Source organism: Argopecten irradians, chromosome 12, assembly GCF_041381155.1.
Source record: "Argopecten irradians isolate NY chromosome 12, Ai_NY, whole genome shotgun sequence".
In the NCBI taxonomy this organism is placed as follows: domain Eukaryota; kingdom Metazoa; phylum Mollusca; class Bivalvia; order Pectinida; family Pectinidae; genus Argopecten; species Argopecten irradians.
Genome location: NC_091145.1, coordinates 21,654,266 through 21,670,316, shown reverse-complemented (window position 1 = coordinate 21,670,316; position 16,051 = coordinate 21,654,266). Strand labels below are relative to the sequence as shown.

General features: G+C 37.6%; 2 protein-coding genes across 2 annotated transcripts; one reads left to right on the top strand and one right to left on the bottom strand.

Annotated features, from left to right (window-relative positions):
- Positions 1 to 2,016: 2,016 nt before the first annotated feature.
- LOC138336176 (EKC/KEOPS complex subunit TPRKB-like) lies at positions 2,017 to 8,827 on the top strand. The gene is made up of 4 exons (XM_069285518.1): positions 2,017 to 2,284; positions 3,707 to 3,829; positions 7,038 to 7,211; positions 7,947 to 8,827. The coding sequence occupies exons 1-4, from the start codon at positions 2,141 to 2,143 to the stop codon at positions 8,037 to 8,039; spliced, it is 534 nt and encodes a 177-aa protein (XP_069141619.1). The 5' UTR covers positions 2,017 to 2,140; the 3' UTR covers positions 8,040 to 8,827.
- A 1,454-nt stretch (positions 8,828 to 10,281) lies between these two features.
- LOC138336175 (uncharacterized) lies at positions 10,282 to 15,818 on the bottom strand. Its single transcript, XM_069285517.1, has 3 exons — positions 15,646 to 15,818; positions 10,903 to 12,883; positions 10,282 to 10,531 (listed from the first exon to the last, which is right to left on the bottom strand). Exons 1-3 carry the CDS (start codon positions 15,646 to 15,648, stop codon positions 10,398 to 10,400), a joined length of 2,118 nt encoding a protein of 705 aa, XP_069141618.1. The 5' UTR covers positions 15,649 to 15,818; the 3' UTR covers positions 10,282 to 10,397.
- Positions 15,819 to 16,051: the final 233 nt, after the last annotated feature.

Genomic DNA, 16,051 nt, shown 5'->3' with positions numbered 1-16,051 from the left:
GAATTTGGTTTCAATCCATGCAGAACTCTAGGACTAGTAGCGATTTATAGAATTAACCTCTATTTCCCCTATTGTGCCCCGCCCCTTCTGCCCCCTGGGGGCTCAGAGCCAAAATTTATACAAGCTCTGTTTCCCTTCCCCAAAGGATGTTTCTTACCAAATTCGGTTTCACTCCATGCAGAACACCAGAACTACATGTAGTAGCGATTTATAGGATTTATCTCTATTTCCCCTATTGGGCCCCGCCCCTCCTGCCCCCGGGGGATCAGAGCCAAAGATTATACAAGCTCTATTTCCCTTCCCCAAAAGATGTTTCTGGCCAAATTTGGTTTCAATCCATGCAGAACTCTCGGACAAGTAGCGATTTTGGGATTTCCCTCTATTTCCCCTATTGGGCCCCGCCCCTCCTGCCCCCTGGGGGCTCAGAGCCAAAATTTATACAAACTCTGTTCCCCTTTCCAAAAAGATGTTTCTGGCCAAATTTGGTTTCAATCCATGCAGAACTCTAGGAAAAGTAGCGATTTTGGGATTTACCTCTATTTCCCCTATTGGGCCCCGCCCCTCCTGCCCCCGGGGGCTCAGAGCCAAAATTTATACAAACTCTGTTCCCCTTCCCCAAAGGATGTTTCTTGCCAAATTTGGTTTTAATCCATGCAGAACACTAGGAGTAGTAGCGATTTATAGAATTTACCACTATTTCCCCTATTGGGACCCGCCCCTCCTGCCCCCCGGGGGTTAGAGCCAAAATTCATACAAACTCTGTTCCCCTTCCCCCAAGGATGTTTCTGGCCAAATTTGGTTTCAATTCATGCAGAACTCTAGGACTAGTAGCGATTTAAAGGAAATGTTGACAGACGACGGACATCGGCCCTTCGGGCCAGGTGTGCTAAAAATCAAGAGGCCCATGGGCCTTAACGGTCATCTGACTATTAGCACAATACAATGTAATCGTTTAAAGATTTTAGCATATTTGACCTCTGTGACCTTGAATGAAGATTAAGGTCATTCATTTAAACAAACTTGGTAGCTCTTAATCCCAGCATGTCACAGGCCCATTATCAGGTCTCTAGGCCTCCTAGTTATTCTCAAGAAGTCGTTTAAAAAATTTAACCTATTTGACCCTGTGACCTTGAATGAAGGTCAAGGTCATTCATCCCAGCATGCTTCAGGCCCAGAATGAGTATCCTGGGCCTTTCTGTTCTTGAGAAGAATTTGTTTAAAGATTTTAGCCTATAATTGACCCCTGTGTCCTTCATCTTAGCATGCTGCAGGCCCAATATGAATATCCTGTGCATTTAGGTTCTTGAGAAGAAGTCGTTTAAAATTTTTTGGCCTATTTGACCTCTTGAATGAAAATCAAGGTCATTCATTTGAACAAATCACACTGCCACCGGGCACATACATTGTTTAATTATACCTAAAATTTGCAATTTGCTACTGTTGGTTAGATATATTTTAAATTCGCGACGACTGTGGTGTTACACGGAGTTATCTCCCCTTCTCAATGTACAACCATGACGCTTCGACCGTCATTTTGGTACATCCACCCAGTGTAATCAGGGTCGTTTTCGTTTATTCGGAACAACCGGTTCGACCATTGATTTAAGTCATTATTTCAAGTATATAATTTGACGGACCTGCAGTTTTCGATACAGGCCTGTGAGGGCTTTGCTTAGGCTCGTCTGAAAACAATGTAAAAGCCCCAGGTCCGTCTTTAATTAATAAACGAACACTTAGGTCCAACCAGTCAAACCGTATAATCGAAAACGGCCCAGGTGGAATAAGACCTCATACACGTGTAGATCTCCGAAAATATACTGCAATGGTTTGCCTGAAATTATAATGTTGCTGTTCTAAATTACAAAACATATCTCTTCTTTTTGTATTAGTCTATTTATTTATTAAACACATTTTTTTTAAATCAATGAAACCAAAGATTTAGAATAAAATTAGAAAATGCCGCGGAGTGCCAGCGAAAGGGAGATAAATAGTTGGCTGTGGGCGCTCTTCAGCGTTTAAAGTTATAAAATGGTAACCACTTCCGGTGTCCAAAAAAGACGCATGCAATAACAATACCAATGCGACATTTACTTAATTATAGCTGTGATTAAGATATTTCTCGTGTTGAAAGCTTACCAGGATGTCTGCAAAGGTCATAAGAAATGAACTGTACCCTGATTCGACTGTGACACTGGCGCTTTTTAGAAATGTTGACAATGCGAAAGAGTTAAGACAATGTGTGATGACTGGGAAATTTGAAGCAGCACTGTTAAAAACGTCTATGGTAAGAAACAACAATATCATTATTGATGTTGATTGATAGAAACCTTCATATTTAGATGTATTCTAAGATTATACTGATTTCAACAACTCTAGCTGTTTGTAGTAATCAATAAGTTATAATTACCCAAATGTGTAATTCTGTGACAACACATAATGTATTGATTACTCAAACAGGTAACTGTTGCTCAAATGTACCCATGTGCAGGGTTGTGCCCAACCTGTTAAGGCAAAGCCTTGTAAGAGCGCAGCTCATAAGAAGTTGCATACAATACCCTTGGAGGACCAATATTCGTCAGGGTAATCAAATACTCTCGGATATCAACAAACCAGCAAGAAATCAAATGTTCCAGTTTTATCAACACAAATATAAAATATTTTGTCTTACTTGTACAACAAGTTGTCTATCAATTCGTTATTTATCTATCTCAGTACGGAAGATTTCTAACCGCTGGTCACTGGGTAAAGACCGACACAATAGGGACCTATTTTCGTCAGGGGGGCTGTTTCGCTTATTAAGAAAATTGAGATCACTCCAAATAAATGATGAGCAACAGACACTTATGAGATCGTATTTGAGCTGAAAATTTCTTGTACAAATGTAGTTACATCAATTTTAAATCTTTATACCTATTGGTCATGGAAAGTGGCAAAACCCTGTTTACAGAGAATAACGTTATGTATCCAACAGTACTTCACCAAAAATTTCGGGTAAGTTGAATCGCCAAAATAATTTGTAATAACCCAAAATCTGTTCTATGAATCACATGATCAGACAGATGACTTCCGTTACTTTGTTGACATACTGCTGATCAGTGCACACAGACAGTCAAACACTGACGGTATTGTTTTGAAGTTTCATTTAAAATGGACTTAAGAAAATACCTTCATTTGGGGTATATTGCTACATCATATTTATAAAATCACTTGGTTACAATACATACTCGCTTTTAAGCAAGACCAATCTTCCTTGATCAAATTTGCTTTGGCAGACGACACTCTTTATGAAATCACGCGATAGTTAATGAGATATTTCCAATTTGTAAACATGACGAAAATAGGTCCCTGATGAATTTAGGGCACTTGACCATATATGGTAATACTGTTTTCCTGCGTGTATCTTCATATTGTTTACTGAAGACCCATATAAAATTTTTACATGGAGAAATTTAGTGTAGTTTGCGTACGATATACATGTACATTGATATACATGTACAGTGACTTTATTCATTGAAGAGTGGAAATCAGTAAATGAGATGTGATAAATAGCCTTGTAATATGAAATAATATTTGTAGTGGAAAGTAACTATCAAATATAGCTGACTACATGTATTTGGCATGATCCTTAAATGAAATGAATATTCAATTTTTCCTCAATGCTTGTACATATGTCATCAGTGAGTACATTGTATTGATATCATTTTAGATAGTTGACCCAATCCAGGTGGTTATGGCTGCAAACAGAGCGATGCATTTAAATAAAGTCAGCAAGATGATGACAAAGAATGTTCACACAGAAATCCTGTTCAGTTTATCACCAACAAAAAATGTAAGTACATGTATATATCAAAAATAATTTCTGTTTAAGGTTTTTTTAATCCCCGCTTTCTCCGAAACGAGGGATATTAATTTGGGTTTGTCTGTATGTCTGTCTGTCCGTCTGTCTGTAACACTTCGTTACGTGCAATAATTGTAACAAATGTAAACCGATTTTCTTCAAAATTGGTGACAAGATTAAATGCCCTAAGGGCTCGGCCAAGTTTGATCCCGACTGTCGATTGGCTTTATTTAGCGGAGTTATGGCCCTTTGAATTACTAAAATGTCATTTTCTGCCATTTCCGTGCAATAAGTGTAACAAATGTAACCCTATTTTCTTCATACATAGTAACAAGGTTAAATGCCTTAAGGACTCAGCCAAGTTCGATCACAATTTTCATTGGACCTTATTTAGCGGAGTTATGGCCCTATGCTTAAATAAAAAAAAGTCAGCTTCTGCCACTTCCGTACAATAACTGTAATAAATATTAATCAATTTTCTTCAAACTTGGTAACAAGTGCCTTGCCAGGTTCGAACAACTCTTTCAGCGGATGTTATTTTTCAGAGTTATGGCCCTTTAATCTACTATAAATGTCTTCTTCTTTTTTCTGCAGTTTCTGTGTAATAACTAACAAATGTTAAAACTAATATTGTTAAAAATTAATAACAAAGTTAAATGCCAATATGTGTGTCTGTGTGGATGTGGGAGTGAGGATCATGTTCGTAAATGATGGTGATGATGATTATGATGAAGAATGGTAATGACGATGACTATTATGAATGATGATGATGATGATGATGAATGGTGATGGTGAAGATGATGTGTGGTGATGATGAATGGTGATGGTGATGACGATGATGATGATGATGATGAATGGCGATGATAATGATGACGATGAATGGTGATGATGATGATGATGATGAATGGCGATGGTGATGATGATGAGATGATGTTGATGATGATGATGATGATGATATGATGATGATGATGATGATGATGATGATGAATGGTGATGATGATGATTATGATGATGATGATGATGGTGATGATGATGATGATGATGATGATGAATGGTGATGATGATGATGATGATGATGATGAATGAAGCTGGTGCAGCAGATTATGATGATGATGATGAATGAAACTGCTGTGGCAGATGACGATTGATGATAATCTTTTGTTTTGTATTTGTAAAAATGCTTTGGAAAAATAAAATAATTATAAAAAAAAAACAAATGTTAAAACTAATATTGTTAAAAATTACGAACAAAATTAAATGCCTTAAGGGCTTAGCCAAGATCGATGGCCATTTTTGGCAGATCTTAATTAGCAGAATTATGGCCCTCCGATTTATTTTCTGCCACTTCCATACAATAACTAATAAATATGAACCGATTTTCTTCAAACTTGGTAACAAAGTTAAATGTCTTAAGGGCTCAGCAAAGTTCGATCACCACTTGCGACGGACCTTTTTTAGCAGAGTTATGGTCCTTTGATTTATTTCTAAAAAAAAGTCATTTTCTGCCATTTCTTTGCAATAACTCTAAAAAATATTAACCAATTTTCTTCAAACTTGGTAACAAGGTCAAATGCCTTAAGGGCTTGGCCAAGATTAAACCTAACCTCAATAATGTTTACCTACAATATATCCTGAAATTCCACGAATTTGCTTGTTTTTCAAATTCTAATGTTCACATTTCTGTATTTTGTTAGTGCACCAACTTTCTTTAGAACTTGTTTATTTTCTAGCTAAATCAAGATTTCAATGTACTCCCTGACTAAACTGTTGCTTTAAGAGTAATATCACTCTGACTGTAGAAAGGATCAAATTAATATATTGTTTTACATGCATTTGTTTCAGATCAAATTATTATCACATATTGCTTACCACGTTGTACCTGTAATTCATTGTCAATTTAGATAGTGTTGATCAAGATTATGGATTGGTTATTCAAATCGCCTTTCGTCCGTGGTCCGTCGTCCGTCCGTCCGTCCTTCCGTCCGTCCGTTAACAATTCTTGTTACCGCTATTTCTCAAAAAGTACTGAAGGGATCTTTCTCAAATCTCACATGTAGGTTCCCCTAGGGCCGTAGTTGTGCATATTGCATTTTGGGACCAATCGGTCTACAAGATGGCCGCCAGTCGGCCATCTTGGATTTTGATAGTTAAAGTTTGTTACCGCTATTTCTCAGAAAGTACTGAAGGGATCTTTCTCAAATCTCACATGTAGGTTCCCCCAGGGCCCTAGTTGTGCATATTGCATTTTGGGACCAATCGGTCTACAAGATGGCCGACTGGCGGCCATCTTGGATTTTGATAGTTAAAGTTTGTTACCGCTATTTCTCAGAAAGAGCAGAAGGGATCTTTCTCAAATTTCACATGTAGGTTCCCCTAGGGCCCTAGTTGTGCATACTGCATTTTGGGACCAATCGGTCAACAAGATGGCCGCCAGTCGGCCATCTTGGATTTTGATAGTTAAAGTTTGTTACCGCTATTTCTCAGAAAGTGCAGAAGGGATCTTTCTCAAATTTCACATGTAGGTTCCCCTAAGGCCCTAGTTGTGCATATTGCATTTTGGGACCAAACGGTCAACAAGATGGCTGACTGGCGGCCATCTTGGATTTCGATTGTTTGTTACCGCTATTTCTCAGAAAGTACTGAAGGAACTCTCAAATTTCAAATGTAGGTTCCCCTAGGACCCTTGTTGTGCATATTGCATTTTGGGACAGATCGGTCAACAAGATGGCCGAACGGCGGCCCTCTTGGATTTTGATAGTTAAAGTTTGTTTCCGCTATTTCTCAGAAAGTACTGAAGGGATCTTTCTCAAATTTCATGTGCAGGTTCCTGAAGGGGTCTCGTGCATTTTCGAACTTATCGGTCAGCAAGATGATTGACAGGTAGCCATCTTGGATTTTGATAATTGAAGTTTGTTACTGCTACATATCTCAGGAAGTTCTGAAAGGATCTTTCTCAAGTTTCATATATAGTATGTAGTAAAAGTTTGAAAAGCAGGGAAAAGATCCCTCTTTCTGTTGTCAGACATAGATCATTCTTTGGTGGGCGCCAAGATCCCTCTGGGATCGCTTGTTTTAGATACATTTGTATTATATGTAAAAAAAATAGTAATGTGAAGCCTATATATACAGTATGCAAGATTAAATGCCGTTTTGCTAAAATGCTACAATTATTCACCAAAACTTATCATATACTTCACAGATATCGGAATCTTTTAGAAAATTTGGCCTAGCTGACACTGACCGCAGTGTTATGGTGGCCATCACGGATGATAGTGATGGGTCTGTCTTCAAGTCTATCCTCCCCTGTGTACAGGGGGACCTCATTGATGTGGCAGAAGTGGCTGGTTTGTCAGACATAGCATTGATCAAAAAGGTAAAACATCATCAATTCATTATTGTTAGTGTTGGATCTTATTGAATTTTCAATGTTAAAGATGCTACACAACCAATTTATTTAAAATCAAAGATGTAATTCCGCTCTACTAGGATACTCTACATTACGCTCAAATAAAAGATGTAACAAGTTCTTGTTCGGGGTCACCTCAGCATGACATCTGACCTAGAATCGGAACATCTCGGGACATACTATATATAGCTAATAGCCTTTTAGAGTTCAGAGAGAATTTACCATACTGACGATTTCGTAGGCGACACACTGTTTGGCTAACCATTGGGGTCATACTTATGTGACCCTGAACTGCCCTTGTTAGATCTTGTTTTGGAGTGTAAGTGTATAAAGTATCGTACTGGAGCAGAATTACAAGTCTTATTTTAATTAGATTGCTACACTGCTGGTGAATGGTAATTTTTCGCTATCAAAAACAGGAGCAGAGGAATTCATATTTTTCTTCAGTTACAAAAGTAACTAACTTTACACGATTACCACTATTGAAAAGTTTGAGCTTCTTATTTTACTTCAATATTTTAAAAAAGACTGACTTGAAACACAGGTCATTGTTCCCGTATGGCCATATTTAATATATTGCATAGACCAGCAGTTATTTTGAAATTGATCAAAACTATCAAAAATCAATACCATATGTAACAAAATTAGATAAATATTCTGTAACAAAACTAGATATTATATGTAATATGTTTTTTTTTCCAGATTTACAAAATAACTGATGCTGAGTTGACTATATCCTCTCTTTGTGATGCCATCCTATCCAGAATCTCCAGTAAAGACATTGTGATTGTATGACAGATACACAAGGATCATTGGCTGACATTTCACATGTGTTGTGGAGTACAAGAAATTTTGATCTATCTGAGTTACTTCCCTTTGTTCCTCTCCATCATTACTGAAGTAACTCAGATTGGAATGTGGCTTAGACGGATCAAACTGTTTCATCGACATTATAGGATATACTGCTTAGCCAGTTGTTTTTGCTGGTCAAAATTTTCATGATTTGAACTAAATACAGAAAAATTAAGTTTTACTGATTTCAGATTTTTGTGAACCTGGCTATCAGGGAATCTATGATGCAACCATTTCTCAATATTTTGCGGATCAAATTTTCATAATCATAGCAATGATTTGCAAAATTATTAAAATATCATACCTGCGAAAGTATATATATATACCACCAGCTCTATGGTATTATAAGACAGACATTAATTGAATCTTATCTTTTTGTGTCCGTAAGTGTTTTGCCAGATTCTCCAGTGAGGATGTTGTAATTGTATGATAGACACGCTAAGATCACAAACAGACTTTTTTCTAGCAAATATATCAACAGAACCATTAAATCAGCACACCCTGCTCTATGTTGTTGAGTCTAAACAGGCAGACAGACATTAAAAGTTTCTGTTTTTGTGTGTCATATTACTGCAACTGTCCTTGGGATATGCACTCAGTGTCATTTCAAAATTATTATATGATCTTAGTTGAGATTTCAACTATAATTATAGTTCTTAGGCTGCTTTTAGATGCCAAGTTTAAGAAACTCTGACCTGATAAATAAAAGTGGTAAAGAAACATCAAGAATAGTAAGTATTGATTTATTATCATTAAGGAAGATATGAATGTTTTGATATACTTTAGACATTCCAGATACAAAACTAATATGAGTTACTTCCCTTGAACCCTTTAAAAATGACTGGAATTACTTTTCTGACCTAATTTTGCTCAAATAAGCTCAAAGGGAGGACAGTGAAATTAAATATATTATTGTGCATGTTTTTAGGAAACCTTTCACGAATGAATTTCAGTAATGACCCATAAAATGTGCATTACAACATCTGACAATTGCTTGAACTGACTATCTAAAAGATCAGAAAACAAGATTTAATCAGGATCCACCAGGATTCAGTGAGAAAGACAAGCCAAACAACCGATGACAGAGTTATCGGGAGTCAGTTAAAAAGGCTGATACATGGTAAACAAAGGTTAAAAGTATAATAAATGGGTTAGCAGGTAACATAAATTAGCCCGATCCAATGACTTGGTTAGCAGGATGTCCAATGACTGACTGAGAAAGACTTTGACTACAAAACCAATGACTTGGTTAGCAGGATGTCCAATGACTGATTGAGAAAGACTTGGTCTACAAAACCAATGACTTGGTTAGCAGGAAGTCTAATGACTGACTGAGAAAGACTTTGCCTACAAAACCAATGACTTGGTTAGCAGGACGTCCAATGACTGACTGAGAAAGACTTTGCCTACAAAACCAATGACTTGGTTAGCAGAACGTCCAATGATTGACTGAGAAAAACTTTGCCTACAAAACCAATGACTTGGTTAGCAGGACATCCAATAACTGACTGAGAAAGACTTTGCCTACAAAACCAATGACTTGGTTAGCAGGACATCCAATAACTGACTGAGAAAGACTTTGCCTACAAAACCAATGACTTGGTTAGCAGGACATCCAATAACTGACTGAGAAAGACTTTGCCTACAAAACCAATGACTTGGTTAGCAGGACATCCAATAACTGACTGAGAAAGACTTTGCCTACAAAACCAATGACTTGGTTAGCAGGACGTCCATGACTGACTGAGAAAGACTTTGCCTACAAAACCAATGACTTGGCAGCAGTTCGCCCGCTAGACCCATAGCTTGATAAGCAAAGTTCCTTCACAAGACAAATGACTGGGTTAGACGGGGATGGCCCGCAAGACCAATGACTAAGTTAGCAGGAGTTCACCCAAAATACCAATGATTTGGTTAAAAGGGTTATCTGAAAAGACCAAATGAAAAGATTAAGGGAGGCTGCCCAGAAATATAAATGGCAGCGTCAGTAGAGGTTAGTCCGAAATACCAAGAATTGTTTCTGTATACGTTGTTACATGTATGCACGTGCACCAATACCCAATAGACCACTCTGAATAGTGTCTTTACATTGATGTATGCATACAATATTTACTTTACTGGTATTTTGAAACGTTACTTTTCACATGTTGAAAACATTTTACAAAACGGTGTTTTAAACAAATAAGACTTTTAATAAAGCAAGCTTGTATTTATAAAAGAATATAGAAGAGCAAAAACAACATTAATGAAACAGTAACTTAAAGCATTAAACAGAAACTTAGAGCATCCTAAAATGTCCAATTAATGGAATTCTTTCCGAGGATACAGGTGTTTGTGTTCAGGAACATCTAGTTTCCCAGATTCCCGACGTTTACGACCAACAACGGGACCATTGCCAGTGTAGCTTGGTGGGGTGGCTGTCATTCCGTTCGGATCTACAACGATTAAACATTTTATGACTAAAATTGTACAAGAAGATCCATTATGAAACATAAATTGCATACATGAAACACTACAGTAGCTCACACATTGTAATATTGTCGCGTGTTCTAACGCAATGGTTTTAGTGATTAAAATGCATAGGTTCAATTTTTTTTATTTAGAATATGCAGAAAAAATAAATGCTTCAATCTATGCATTTTAAATTAATGCAAATTCAAATGTTGTCCAAAATGTCGGCCAAAATCGGATAAAATCATTATCTTAACTAGAGATCGGATAATTATATATGCAATGACGAACATTCAAAGATGATGTAAAGAAGATACTGTCAACATGATCTAAATGCCAAGAAAAGCATACATACGAGTAGCGGATTGGTGTGGAGCACTTGTCCCGTGTGACATAGCTGCAGCCTGGCTAGCATAGAGATTCTGTCGATATGGTGACGGCGGGAAGTCATGACAAACAGGTAAGCCCAATGGAGGAGTTGGATGCAATGGATACGAACTATTAAGTACCATCTTCATACCCAGTGTCGCATGATACTGAATGTGGCAATGCATGATCCAAACCCCAGGGTTATCAGCCTTGATCCTTACAACAGCATATCCACCACTAGGGATGATCAATGTGTCTTTGCGAGGGGCGTTCTTCAGCTCGAGACCAGGGATATTATTTCCGAGCCAGCTCGAATCTCTCCACGTGGCGCTATTACAGTAACTCACGTCATCCCCGCCACCCCTACAGTTGATGTCTTTGTTAGGAGATATATATTTTGCTGTTGTCATGTTGTAGGTAGCATATCCCATTTTCAGTACGTAAAAGGAGTAACCATGGAGATGTACCGGATGTGCATCTCCTGTTCCTATCCCCATATTCATAAACACCAGCTGCACGACGTCATTGTGATTAGTTGCAAGAGAATGCGTGCATGTACATGTTTTATCCTCACCACAGTCAGTTTTATCACACGAGGTTTCGATCTCGAACGGTTGCGTTAAAACATTAACTGTAGGATCTTCAAACTCTATTCCATTGATTGACGATACTTCGGTAGGTAGAGCGAAATTCAGGAAATGTTCTTTAAATGTATCAGCAGAGGTTGGTTCTGGCGCAGGGTCGTTATTTGTTGCGGACCTAAGGTGATCAAAACGTAAGCAGTTTGTATAGTCAGCTACCGGGTAATCTGAGAAAGGGCAATTGACAACGAGACATTTATCCGTCGGTGTGCAAGTTCTTCGTGATGATGTGGGTTCCACTTCCGGCGCCCCTTGGTAGCGAAGAATAGCTTCCACCCTATGTAACTTGATTTCAAGTGTTTCCGCTCGTATCCAGTAGTTACCAACAGTCTGGTTTGCGGTAATGATGAAGTCGTATCTTTCACCGGGATTAATAATGAACGATTCTGCGTCGACAGGTTTGACATCATATCCGTCTGAAGCGACTATTGTCAGAGAATGATCGTCTACCGAAACTCTTATGGGGTATATAGCACCAACGTTGATCACCCTAAACCGATAACTATCTCCTTTATCTACTTGGAATACCGACAAGGGAGCGCCGTTGTTTTCTCCAGTTGTTGTGTTGGAGTAGTATCGCCCTCTACCGTTAATTAGAACAGAGGTTGCGTAAAATGGGTCAAAGAAGCCGCCATCCACAGACATCCTCGTTTTCTCTGGTATTCGGTTCCAGAAATCGCCATACTTCAGCTTCAAGTGATCCATGTCTGCGCCCCAAAAGTGGTTCCAGTCTTGGACCGTCATGATATGCTCCTTCATGACCTGGTTCCGCTCCCGTATTACGAAAGCTCCATTGATTCCTTTGGTCCTCTGGTTGCCAACGTGGGAATGGTACCAGTAACTCCCAGATTGTTCAGGTGTAAAATCATATGTGTACTTCTGGTTGGGGAGGATTGGACACTGTGTGACAAAGGGGACGCCATCCATCCATGGCGTTCCCCTTTGGTGCAGACCGTGCCAATGTATGGTCACGGTGTCTGAATAAAGCTTGTTTATAACATGGACAATCACTCGCTGGCCCTTGTACACAATGATCGGGGGACCGGAGAGAGTTTCATTAGCGACCACCACGAGCCTGTTCTCTTCCCAGCCATCAGCTGTCATGACTTCCTCAGTAGGGATCGGTGTGGCCTTTTGGGGATCAACTACATCGTATTTATATATTTTACCGTTGTAAGGGTAAACCTGGAGCTCTACATCATGCATCATGGTCAGTTTCTTTTCGATCACCAGGGTTGTTTCACACACTGACGCTGTCTTATCACACTCGTAGGCATGGCTTGAGGCGAACGTCATTCCAAATATGGCGAGAAATGTGAAGAGGGCCTATAAAAATCAATTATATTGGATAATCAGCTTCAAAATTGCTTTGTTTGGAGTTACATTAATGTAGTTAAATGGGAAAATAAAGAAGTGTATTAGAGATTAGAAAAAAACAGCGGTAAAGGTGAGTGATCAAATAACTAAGAAGGACAAACGACGGAAAGGAATCGCAAATAAAATTTGCTAGTTAAAAAATTAATGTGCAATGTAAACAAGTTTGAATAATAATGACTTAAAACAATGTCGATGTACAAGTTATCCGCGAACTAACTGGAGCAGGTGCACCGCGAAATTAAATCCCCGCGAATATGTTACGTAATCAACACCGCGAAACATTGACCCTGCGAATTTAAAGCGCTATACAGTACTGTATGATCATACAATACGTTGATAAGGAAAATTGATTTAGTGTTTATAGAATCAAGAATACAATTACCAGAATGGTTACAGAAATATTAAAAACAAATCCTTATTAATACATATTGTCATAAAAAATGAAAATCGGTAACCATTTATTTAAGATCACGAATGTGGTTTCAAAAATAGTAAATCTTGTACCATTAGTTAACTATCTTTACAAAAGACCTCTGTACCCAGAAAAAAAAGATGGCTGAAAAAAGTGATCTTATTAAAGGACAGTCCAAAAGGGATACCTAAACCTCAAACTGATAAGAGCTCTTGTTAAGTTTCAATGTCCTCAATATATCTGAAGTTATGAACTTTTTTTTGTATATTATTACAGTGTATGACCTTGTCTAGTTTATACCCGCATAGCTGTGATCCCCTCTTTTAGTGGTATCTTTTCACCACTTGACTACCATGATATGCAAATGACAAGCCAAATGCACTTACGCCATATGGAACATGCATGGAATATATATGACCTTGTGAGGAAGTAGCGTGCACTTGCACTAAAGTAAAGTTCCGTACCATAAATGCACTCGTGATATACTGATACAATATCAATCATCCATCACGCAAATAACATTGACATTTCAAAAATAATTTTTGATTAAAGTGAATAGTCGGGTAAAGAAAACCAGTCTAAATGCGTTCATTGGCCTTCCAAATGTTCTCACATATTAATACGACGGCAAAGTTCTGCTTAGTTTCCCAGTTCTAACCATTAAAGTAAAGAAAATTTGAAAGCATTGAAAGCGAGGCTGCGTGGAAATGTAACCAAGGACATAGTGAGCCGGGAGGACGTTTTAGAATTTCCATACTTTAAATTAATTTCTTCGTACGCAGACAGATTTTGACGAGAGATTTTATTTTTCCATTTCATAAGAAATTATAGTGGATACATTCACGCCATTTTTACCGACTTTAGCCATCCTTGCCCGACTGTTCACTTTAACAAATTTAGAACAACTAATGCATTAGGAGAATATTTTCTCGGCATTTGTAATGTCTTTTGATTATTAATTTTTATCCCACCACCATCAGATGGTGGGCTATTCAAATCGCTATTTCTCGGAAAGTAGTGAAGGGATCATTCTAAAATTGCATATGTAGGTTCCCAAGGCACCTAGATGTGTTAACTGCCAGGCAGCCATCTTGGATTTTGATAGTTAAAGTTTGTTATCGCTATTTCTCAGAAAATATTGAAGGGATCATTTTTAGATTTCATATGTAGGTTTCCCTATGGCCCTAGTTGTGCATATTACGTTTTGGGACCGATTGGTCAACAAGATGGCCCCCAAGCAGCCATCTTGGATTTTGATAGTTAAAGTTTGTTATCGCTATTTCTCAGAAAATACTAAAGGGATCGTTCTCAAATTTCATGTACAGGTTCCCCTAGGGCCCTAGCTGTGCATATTGTCATTTGTTAACCATTTTTTCCGAATTTCGAACTATTTTAATTACAGTCGTGGAGAGCATGTTTGCTTTTTGAACATGTTTGGTGAATGTTATGTAAGGAATACCAAACGTAATCTTAATGATTAAATTAACTAAACTTGGTTTTATTAATTTCAGAATCTAGTCTATCTGTGCAGGCCTTAATTAATTCAGCGCAGCATTTTAGCCTGATGTTTTATTTTTACCACTTTAAGTGCCAAATTAGTGAACAAACGAAAAATGCACATTTACAGTCATTCTTACCAAGTCTAGATTATACTCTTTTCACCAATACCTTGATATTTAAAGCTTACAAAAACTGCCAAAGTTTTGTCGCATGTGTATTTGCAAATAATTCTTCTTATTTCCATGTTTTTAAAAATAAATATTTTAGTTACACTTAGCCTCTGTATATTTGTTATTGTCAATAAATATTTTGTTACTTTAGCTATTTCCATATAAATGACTTGTTCCCTGAGTCTAAACATTGAATATCACTCATTTTGTATAAGTCGCATCTTTAAGGGGTTGGGATTAAAAATTGTACTGATGATTGGGCTGACCCCCAGGGGCATGATGGATGGGGACAAAAGATGTCAGTTTCACTATCTTCATATCAATGACTCGATTTTATATTTCGATGGTAGCGTATCTATGCGGATGAGATTCATAATTGTTCAGTTCATTGGTTCAAGCCTCTAAAATCATGTTCAATTAAAATTTTGTCTCTGAAGCTAAGAACCGGGGGACTCCAATTGTAATACAAGCTTTCTAGGCCTCTTGTATATTGTCCAACTAACAAATTTAACAATTGTGGTGAAGCTCCAAAATCGAAAAAAAAAATCAAAATGAAATTGATACATTCAAAATTAAAAAAAAATAATTCAAAAATATTATATCCCTGTATTTAAGTCGTAATTACTCACCATGGCTGTTATCTAGATTCACGTGTCCCCGGTCAGTCAATGATGAAGGGGAACACAGTCGTTTGACATACTCAGTATACCCTGGGCTTTATATACGTCCCTTTCAGTATGGGACTTATCATTTCATCTTATGTCAATATGTTTATGTGTGACTAAGACCTGTAAGGACGCTTTCCACAACACGTTTAGATATTTCTATGAGCTCTAAATATGGTCCTCCTTCCTATTTTATTGACGATTTTATAAGAATCTAGGTTTAACTTGATAATTTAGTATAAGTCATTATATGGTGAAAATAATCATGGTATGAAGATATACGTTAAGGAGATTGCAAATAAATTCGCCTTTTAAGCATTACCCATTCAGAATTTGAAACAATATCGTTTCAGCATTATCATCAATATTT